General features: G+C 40.2%; 1 gene segment (V, D, J or C); it reads right to left on the reverse strand.

Annotated features, from left to right (window-relative positions):
* Positions 1 to 8918: 8918 nt before the first annotated feature.
* On the reverse strand, positions 8919 to 9558 carry LOC113899555. The segment is given in 2 exon segments: positions 8919 to 9265; positions 9476 to 9558. Coding segments are annotated over 2 exon segments (396 nt in total).
* Between the last annotated feature and the right edge of the window lie 626 nt (positions 9559 to 10184).

Genomic DNA, 10184 nt, shown 5'->3' on the forward strand with positions numbered 1-10184 from the left:
TTTTATTGACACGAGAAGGAGCCATGACAAACTATTAATACCTCACCACTTTATTCCTGTGTTAAAATTATGATTTTTAGTTTCCTTATCATTCATAGCCACATCAACCAATGAAGCACTTCTTCCTTGTCCTCTTTCTCTTCTTTTCTTTATCCATCTTCTTCCATTTCCCCTCCCTTCATTTTCCTCATGTCTTACTGCTCTTCTGATTCCCCTTCCACATGACTCTAGATTTGCTCTTGTGACTGCTCCCCCAACTCTGTCCTCCCCCCATCTTCCCACCAGAGATACTGCACAGGTGCAGCCCTGTCTGTCCCAGTGTGCCTCTCTCAGGATGCAGTAGTACACAGTGGTGTCTCTCAGGGTGACCTGGGGCAGGACCAAGGTGCTGGACTTTCTGTCTGAAGCTATGTGCAGAGAGGCCATGCTGCTGCTCACTGTGCCTCGTAAGCCATGAATGACATACTGTGGACTCTGATTGGGATTTTGCCAATACCAATGTATATAGTCTTCTCCACCAATGGTAGAGTGGCTACAAGGCAGGTTTACATCCTCTCCTTCAGCACAATCCATGGAGCCAGGCTGGGTGGTCTTAGCATCAATCACAGTCCCTAAAGGGTCAAGAAAATAAAATTATCCCATGACAACAAATCAGTGTAATTCTGTGGATCAAGGGCACAACACTCCCCAAACTGTCTGGACCTACCCCCTATTCCAGTGTTTTTATCTATGTCCTGAGAAATATTATTGGTGCTTATTATATAGGGGCCAAAGACACATGACAAGAATCTGAGAACTCTATAGGCTTTATTCCAGGGTCTTTGGCTCAATAACCCCAGAGATTTTTTCAACCTGCTTACTGCTAAAGTCTCTTCCGGATCATGGCTATGAATTAATATGTCATGTAGAAGTTTGTGCTCACTAGCAAATGCATAGATCTGTTCTCAACTCCATTGCTATAATGCTGAATAAAACACAGGAAGAAGAGTAGAGAGCAAATGATGCTTTAGGGTTCCTTGGCCTCAAAGTCATCCCTTGTAGAACACTTACCCAAGGTCAGAAAAACAGTTACTCCAATCACCAGCCTCATACTTCAAGGACAAACCAGGATTGTGGGCTCAGAGTTCACACTTGTGTCTGCTCCTAGGCTTGTTTCCAGAGAACAGACACAACTGCTGCTGTTAGACACTTACAACCAGTGCAGGTATCTGTTGCAGTGTGTTGTTGCCAGGATCTGTCAGCCAATGATCAAGCAGTTCCTTGTCTAGGTCTTCCTGCCCCGTTTTAGTTACATCCTGCAAAGAAGGCGAGACATCCCCAACTCACAGGGTGCTGACTGCTATCCCTTGTGAAGTTTAAAGTCTGGCTCTGGAAAAGGAACACCAATCACAATGGTGTGTCTATCCAGAACCTGTGTTCTATCATTTCTTCTTCAAAGAAATTTTCTGATGTTCCGTGAAGCTTGTGGGAAACATTGTTTAATCCCAGAAAGCTTTACTGAGCTCTATATTGTAATGAGGCTTTTTAGTTCCTCTTCACTTTCTGCCATAATGGTGGTGTCATCTGCATATCTGAGGTTATTGATATTTCTCCCGGCAATCTTGATTCCAGCTTGTGTTTCTTCCAGCCCAGCATTTCTCATGAGGTACTCTGCATATAAGTTAAATAAACAGGGTGACAATATACAGCCTTGACGAACTCCTTTTCCTATTTGGAACCAGTCTGTTGTTCCATGTCCAGTTCTAACTGTTGCTTCCTGACCTGCATACAAATTTCTCAAGAGGCAGATCAGGTGGTCTGGTAGTCCCATCTCTTTCAGAATTTTCCACAGTTTATTGTGATCCACACAGTCAAAGGCTTTGGCATAGTCAATAAAGCAGAAATAGATGTTTTTCTGGAACTCTCTTCCTTTTTCGATGATCCAGTGGATGTTGGCAATTTGATCTCTGGTTCCTCTGCCTTTTCTAAAACCAGCTTGAACATCAGGAAGTTCACGGTTCACATATTGCTGAAGCCTGGCTTGGAGAATTTGGAGCATTACTTTACTAGCATGTGAGATGAGTGCAATTGTGCGGTAGTTTGAGCATTCTTTGGCATTGCCTTTCTTTGGGATTGGAATGAAAACTGGTCTTTTCCAGTCCTGTGACCACTGCTGAGTTTTCCAAATTTGCTGGCATATTGAGTGAAGCACTTTCACAGCATCATTTTTCAGGATTTGGAATAGCTCAACTGGAATTCCATCACCTCCACTAGCTTTGTTCGTAGTGATGCTTTCTAAGGCCCACTTGACTTCACATTCCAGGATGTCTGGCTCTAGGTCAGTGATCACACCATCGTGATTATCTGGGTTGTGAAGATCTTTTTTGTATAGTTCTTCTGTGTGTTCTAGCCATCTCTTCTTAATATCTTCTGCTTCTGTTAGGTCCATACCATTTCTGTCCTTTATTGTGCCCATCTTTGCATGAAATGTTCCTTTGTTATCTCTGATTTTCTTGAAGAGATCCCTAGTCTTTCCCATTCTGTTGTTGTCCTCTATTTCTTTGCATTGATCACTGAAGAAGGCTTTCTTATCTCTTCTTGCTATTCTTTGGAACTCTGCATTCAGATGTTTGTATCTTTCCTTTTCTCCTTTGCTTTTCGCTTCTCTTCTTTTCATAGCTATTTGTGAGGCCTCCCCAGACAGCCATTTTGCTTTTCTGCATTTCTTTTCCATGGGGATGGTCTTGATCCCTGTCTCCTGATGAAAGTGAAAGTGGAGAGTGAAAAAGTTGGCTTAAAGCTCAACATTCAGAAAACAAAGATCATGGCATCCGGTCCCATCATTTCATGGGAGATAGATGGGGAAACAGTGGAAACAGTGTCAGACTTTATTTTTCTGGGCTCCAAAATCACTGCAGATGTGGATTGCAGCCTTAAAATTAAAAGATGCTTACTCCTTGGAAGGAAAGTTATGACCAACCTAGATAGCATATTCAAAAGCAGAGACATTACTTTGCCAACAAAGGTTTGTCTAGTCGAGGCTATGGTTTTTCCTGCGGTCATGTATGGATGTGAGAGTTGGACTGTGAAGAAGGCTGAGTGCCAAAGAATTGATGCTTTTGAACTGTGGTGTTGGAGAACACTCTTGAGACTCTCTTGGACTGCAAAGAGATCCAACCAGTCCATTCTGAAGGAGATCAGCCCTGGGATTTCCTTGGAAGGACTGGTGCTAAAGCTGAAACTCCAGAACTTTTGCCACCTCATGCGAAGAGTTGACTCATTGGAAAAGACTCTGATGCCGGGAGGGATTGGGGGCAAGAGGAGAAGGGGACGACAGAGGATGAGATGGCTGGATGGTATCACTGACTCCATGGACGTGAGTCTGAGTGAACTCCGGGAGTTTGTGATGGACAGGGAGTCCTGGCGTGCTGCGATTCATGGGATCACAAAGAGTCGGACATGACTGATTGACTGATCTGATCTGATATTGTAAAGAGATGAAAATTTCCATCCATGTTCTAGTAAATGTATGTGAGATTTCAAAGTAGTCTGTGGTTGTTCTGAGGGACAGGAGATATTAGAAACATTGAGACAGAAAGCTAAACATCTTGAGCTTGAACATTGGAGCTCAGCATCCTGAAAATGTCCTTGGAATCATGCATCTGTCTCCATCTAGGCAGACATTTCTCAATGCATCAGTTCTTGATATAGTAACTGATGACAAGGATGGTATTCTCCTCATCCTCCTTGAACAATTGTCCTTAATTCTTATGCCCTCTGTGCCCAAGTTTGTAGGTGTTCGGCACCAAAGATGCTGAGACAGAAAAGACAGAAGGGAAAGCAAACTATCTGGGGTGGAGAAGGGTGGAGGTGGGTGATCCTGGCAGAAAAAGAGGAGTGAAGAGAAAAGAGCGTAAGGGATAGGGAAGGAAGAGTTAACCAGGGGTGGGAAATGGGGAAGCAGTATTTAGGGAGGTACATGGAAAAGGTTTAGGCTATAAAGATATGATTCCCTGAATCCTTGACCGCATGCACTCAACAAAGGATTATAAAATCAGTTTATCAAAAGACAATGAAAATCTGTCCTTTTTCTTCTCTTTTCTGTGGAACATCTATGGAAAACATGTTTCCTTTCCTGTATAGCCAGAAAGGACCACTCTTTCCAAATAAAGCAGCCCCCTTTTGTGACTGAATAAACAAACTGCAGTGCTAAACTCCCACCAGAAGTCAACCTTTTGAAAAGTTCCTCATTTGAAAGGTAAATATCCCTGGTGGCTCAGCCAGTAAAGAATCCGCCTGCAATGTAGGCAATGGGGGTTCGATCCTTGGATCAGGAATATCCTCTGGTAAAGGAAATGGCTGCCCACTCCAGTATTCTTGCCTGGGTAAATCCATGGACAGAGAAGCCTGTGGTCTACAGTCCATGGTGTCCCAAGAGCTGGACACGACTGAGAACACACACATTGTAGTTGTTCCACCTCTGTACTCAGCTGTGTTTTCTTAGTTCTATACTGCTCCACAAAAGATTTTAATTATTTTTGGCTCCTTTGTTTTGTCATACCCCCATTATGATCCTCAGTTGTTGGCTTCTTTGTAGTTTTCCTTTTGTCTTTAACCTTCCCATATTTTAAGGTTACTCAATGTTTATAAAGAGAAGTTGCTACATATAAAGCACTCAAGAGTTTTCTGTTTTCTGAATGAGTAGATGAGCTGTTACTCATGAACTTAGTGAAAGAAGTTATGCTGAGCAACTCTTGAAATTATTCTAAAAGCAATCTTTCAATCCTATGGAAGTCAAGTTAAACAAAAGACTCCAACAGGATAAACAGAGGGTTATATTTGTGGACAAAATTCAAGAACAGATAACAAACATCCCAACTCTAGGATGGAGGAAAATTAAACTAATGATATGGAAATAAATATCATGGTAATCACGCTTCATTCATTTAACAAATAATCACAAATATTCTTTGGGAGTCCCTCTCTGGTGGATCACATGCACACACAAGTCAACACCCACTATTACTGAAAATATAGGAACAAATGAAAGTGAATTCATTTAAGCTATGTAAGAATATATTATTTTATTATATTAGCAAAAGGCAGAAGAAAACTAGCATGAACATTTTGTCTGTTGGTTTCTTCGACTTTATTTTTTAAAAGATTGTACAAAACACTCCAAAGTGTCATTTTAAATAATACTGAAAACAAAAAATATATGGAGAATCTAAAAATAAGTTTTCTAGCCTATTGTCTCTTTTCAGAATTTTTAATTTTAGAAGATTATATCTTGACAATATGAGATGAGGTTATCTTCCTTTGCTTGATGAAAACCAAAATTATGTAATTAATTTATTTTCAAATAAGAGAATTTTGGAGAAGGCAATGGCACCCCACTCCAGTACTCTTGTCTGGAAAATCCCATGGACAGAGGAGCCTGGTAGGCTATGGTCCGTGGGGTTGCTAAGAGTCGGACGACTGAGCGACTTCACTTTCACTTTTCATTTCATGCATTGGAGAAGGAAATGGCAACCCACTCCAGTGTTCTTGCCTGGAGAATCCCAGGGACGGGGGAGCCTAGTGGGCTGCCATCTATGGGGTCGCACAGAGTCAGACACGACTGAAGCAACTTAACAGCAGCAGCAGCAATCGAGAATTTGCTGAAAGGTTAACGTCTCTTTTGTATGATGGGAGTTATGGGAGTAAGTATGATGAATACTCCCAACAATCCAAAAATAAAAGAAAAATTCCCAAATCTAATAAAGGGTATCATTGAAAATATCAAAGTCAATATTATTCCCTATAGGATTACAAAGAAGACAGGTAGACTATCTACTTCTATTCACTGTCCTAATGGAGGGCATGGGATCAAACCAGGAAAGGAAATAAGATGTATTAAGTTTGAAAAGGAGAAGCAAAACTATTTTAATTTACAGATCACAAGTTTATACATGTAGAAAATACAAAGTACCTCTAAACCAACTGTAAGAACTAGAATATATTAGTGCATTGATACAGTCACCAAACACAAAAATCAATTTTATTTCTAGATTCTAGCAAAAACATTAGAAAATGCAATTAAGATGTCATTTATCAAATGCTTGGGAACTAATTTAATATAAGGTATGCAAGTCCTCTTCTTGATTCCTCTTTAGTAACTGTAGAATAGTTTTGATTTGGGAGGAAAAAAATCACAGATCATTTTAGGGAGATTAGAAATGTCCTCACTTCTGAGGTCTGGGGTAACTAACATAAATCATGGCCTGGTACTCAGTGGTGACCAGTCCTTGCCACCTACAGACACTGATATCAGGAAAGACCATTTCCTAAGGCTGCTCAATGAAATAGTGTTTTCAAAACCCCAAACAAGAGGTTGGTACCATCCATTTGGCTGTTGAATTGAATCTGTTCTCATACTGACAGATATCTAGCTCTGTTCTGGCCATTTCAGAGCATAATTAATTCCCTGTATTCACATTTTTCTTAACCCAGTTAACCCTGGATCTGGATTTGATGCTGGGTATTTAGGTCAATTAAAGGTAAAAAAGTTATATGAAATAAAAGATAAAATTGTTAATTCTATAGCAAGTAGCCTTGCTTCCCAGGTGGCTCTGTGCTAAAGAGTCTGCCTGCCAACCAGGTGGATTATTTTTATTTACACATCACATGTTTGTACATGTAGAAAATACCCCTCATTTGGGAAGATCCCCTAGAGATGGGAATGGTAACCCACTCCAGTATTCTTGCCTGGAAAGTCCCATTGATAGAGGAGCCTGGCAGGCTACAGTCCATGGGGTCACAAAGAGTTGGACACGATAGAGACGAAACAACAGCAACAATGCATGTCCTCTACAAAAATCTTAACATTAATGAAAGAAATTAGAGAGGACATAAATAAAGAGGCTATGGATCCAAAGACTCCATATGTTAAGATGTTAGTTGTCCTAAATGAATTCATAAATTCAACACAATCCCAAGCAAATTACCTCAGTCTCTTCTGGTAGAAGCTATTGTATAATTTATGTGGAAGTGCAAAACCTAGAATAAACCTTGAATAAGACAAAGAAAACATCTCTTGCATTTCCAGATTTCAAAACGTGTATGAAGCCCCAGTAATTAAGATAGAATGGTCTGTTGGTATGAGGATATAAGAAAGTCAATAAATAGAATCAAGTCCAAAAAGAGGTCATAAAAAAAAAAAAAAAAAGAGGTCATAATGCATGTGTCATCAGTTTTGTTTTGTTTTGTTTTGTTTTTTCTCTAAAAGTGCCTATGCAGCTCCATGGGACTTCCCCTGTGTCTTAGCTGGTAAAGAATCCACCTGCAGTGTGGGAGACCTGGGTTCAATCCCTGGGTTGGGAAGATCCCCTGGAGAAAGAAAAGGCTACCCACTCCAGTATTCTGGCCTGGAGAATTCCATGGGCTGTATAGTCCATGGAGTTGCAATGAGTTGGGCACGACTGAGTGACTTTCACTTTCACTTTCACTTTCACTTTTAAAGATGTTTATGCAGCTCCATGGGGGGAAAGTTGGTCTTTCTAGGATAATAGCTAGAATAATCAGCTATTTGAATTTTTTGGAAATATCAGTGTTTTGTAGCTTTCTGTATATAAGTTCTGTACATGTTTTCTTAGATTTATGCCTAAGGATTTAGGGTCTTTCTTGAGCCATTGTAAATGGTATTATATTATTAATTTAGCTATCCACATTTTTATTGCTAGTATATAGAAATGCATTTGATTTTGTGTTTACCTTATATATCCTGGGACCTTCTGAACCCACTTACTAGTTGTAAGAGTTTTGGAGGGTATATTTTTTGGGATTTTCTACATAGATAGAAAATAGTGGTAATTTGACTGCCTTTCTGGCTTAAAAGGTTGTTTATATATTTACTTGCTTTACTGCACTGGCTACAACGTCCAGCACTGTGCTGAAGGAGAGTGCTTAAAGTGGATATTCTCCATTTTTACCTTTCTTAGGTAAAAATATATAGTCTTTTACCAGTAAACATACTAAGAGCTGTTGGGGAAATTCTCCATTATTCCTGGTTTCTTAGAGTTTTCACCATGGTTGACTACTGGATTTTGGCAAATGCTTTTTCTACACATTGCTGGTGATGAACTAGCTCATTTTATTGTTGACTCACAACTCCTCCACTTCCAATTAGAAGTCCTCCTCATCTTCTTTGTCTTGGGCCAAGTATGCCTGTAGCATGATGGCAAATGACAGCCACTTCTCTTCAAGGTCACTCAGTATTGTGAGACTGAAGGAAGTGAGACAGACAAGTCTTTGTGGGTTCCAAGTGTCCTCATAGTTTAAGTATGACTTTATGTGTCACAGTTTGTCCAGCTTTTGTCCTCACCAAACTTTCCTTTACAAATGTTACTCTAAGCTCACTTAAAGTGAATTCAGGCTCAACTAGTTGTAAGAGTTTTGGAGGGTATATTTTGAGGGTATATAAAAATAACAGCTTTGTACAGACTTGTCCACCAGCTCTAGCCTTTGCCTGAGATTTAGTCCTTATAACTAATCTCTTATTCTACATCATTCATGGTTCTGCTTTTCTGATTGTGCCCTGACACAAAGTCTAAGAGGAAATGACTAAGGACATGGATTTGATGGTGACTCCACACAGGTAGACCCAGGTTTGTGATGAAGTAAAACTGCCAGTTTAAAGCCTTATGGGACAAGTTTTCAAATCTAGACAACTTTACACATGTTCTGTATGACTGACTTAAAGTCAAAAATTCAAGGGGAGAATGTATTAGTAGAAAGTTACTCTGGACACCTGTTTCCAATGACATAGAAGGAGCCTCTATCTAGAATTAAATCTTCTGATCCAGACCACAACTTAAACAACCACAGGACTACCATTTCTTGTCTGGGGTCTATGGGTGTGCATTTCAGCTGGGGTCCTGCAGCAGGAGGGCTCTCTCTTATCAAGCGCTGGGTTTTTGTACAGCTTTTCCTATTACTTTAAGCACTGTGAGTTCCCGGAGAACACAGAAGTACTTTGCAGAATCTTCCAGCTGTAAGGATGAAATGATGAGGCTGATAGATTTATCTGCTTTCTGGAAGTTTACAGAATAGCGGTCATTCCTTGCATTACCATGTTCTGAATACTGTTGAATAAGGTAAGTCATCTGTCCACTGGGAAGTTGCTTGTACCAAAAAAGGTAGTAAACGCCCGAACTTGTTTCATACCGACAATTCAGGGTGACTGACTGCCCCACTTGGCTGGATATATCTGGCTGGTCTTGAGTAACTTTCTGGGCCACACCAGATGCTGTGGGGAAAACAATCAGAAAACAAAGATGAAGCAGTGAATAAAATAGTGTAGGAGTTATTTAGGATCCAAAGACAAAAAAAATGAGATCATAAGATGCTTGCTTTTCCCCAGTCCTCCTTTCCTCCCCAAGTCCCTGTGAAGCTCCACGTGCCTGTGTGCAGGCCTTTCCCCCTGAACACTCGCACCCATGTTTGGAAGCCTCCCTACCAGAGAAGGCGAAGGCCAGGAACACCCAGAGCAGACTGGAGAGCAGCATGAGGCATGGATTTCCCTGAACAAATGTGCTTAGTTGTGCCTTAAGCTGAGAGTTCAGTGTCTTTGAGTGCCCGGCAGCACATATACATACTACCCGGTACCTGTGTGACTCCCCGCAACAGGAAGTGGGGGCTGTCATGTTCATAGACCACGTGGTCTGTGCATGCATGGGAAAAAGTCTGGCTCACCACAAACCTTTAATTTGTCTACTTGTTTTTCCCTGGTCATTAAATTAATCAGATCCTGAAAAAAGGCATGAAAAAAGCAATCAGTATTAAAATTTGAGCTGAGGGGAACTGAATATTATGCAAGGTGACATACATTAATAATTATTCAGCAAAATGGTTTTTCCAGCTGATTTAAACTATACTTTACTATAGCTTATGAAATGTTCTGTTATCTATTAACTGGTCATTTATTAGCCTACACTTACTTTTCTCCATCCAGAATCTGATGACACTTTAAGAAAACTTGCAGATCTTAGGCTTCTTGGTTAATGGAAATTTTATTCAAAATAATTATTCTATCTCTTTGTATTGAGTTCTATGACTGTATTTAGGTTTTTCAATAAATAAAGTTACTTCACCATAAATGACAAAAAAATCAGTCCATTTGACTTTCAGAGTCTATTCAGTTTTAAATTTTGAATGAAATTATAACA

This window comes from Bos indicus x Bos taurus, chromosome 10 (assembly GCF_003369695.1).
Source record: "Bos indicus x Bos taurus breed Angus x Brahman F1 hybrid chromosome 10, Bos_hybrid_MaternalHap_v2.0, whole genome shotgun sequence".
NCBI lineage: Eukaryota > Metazoa > Chordata > Mammalia > Artiodactyla > Bovidae > Bos > Bos indicus x Bos taurus.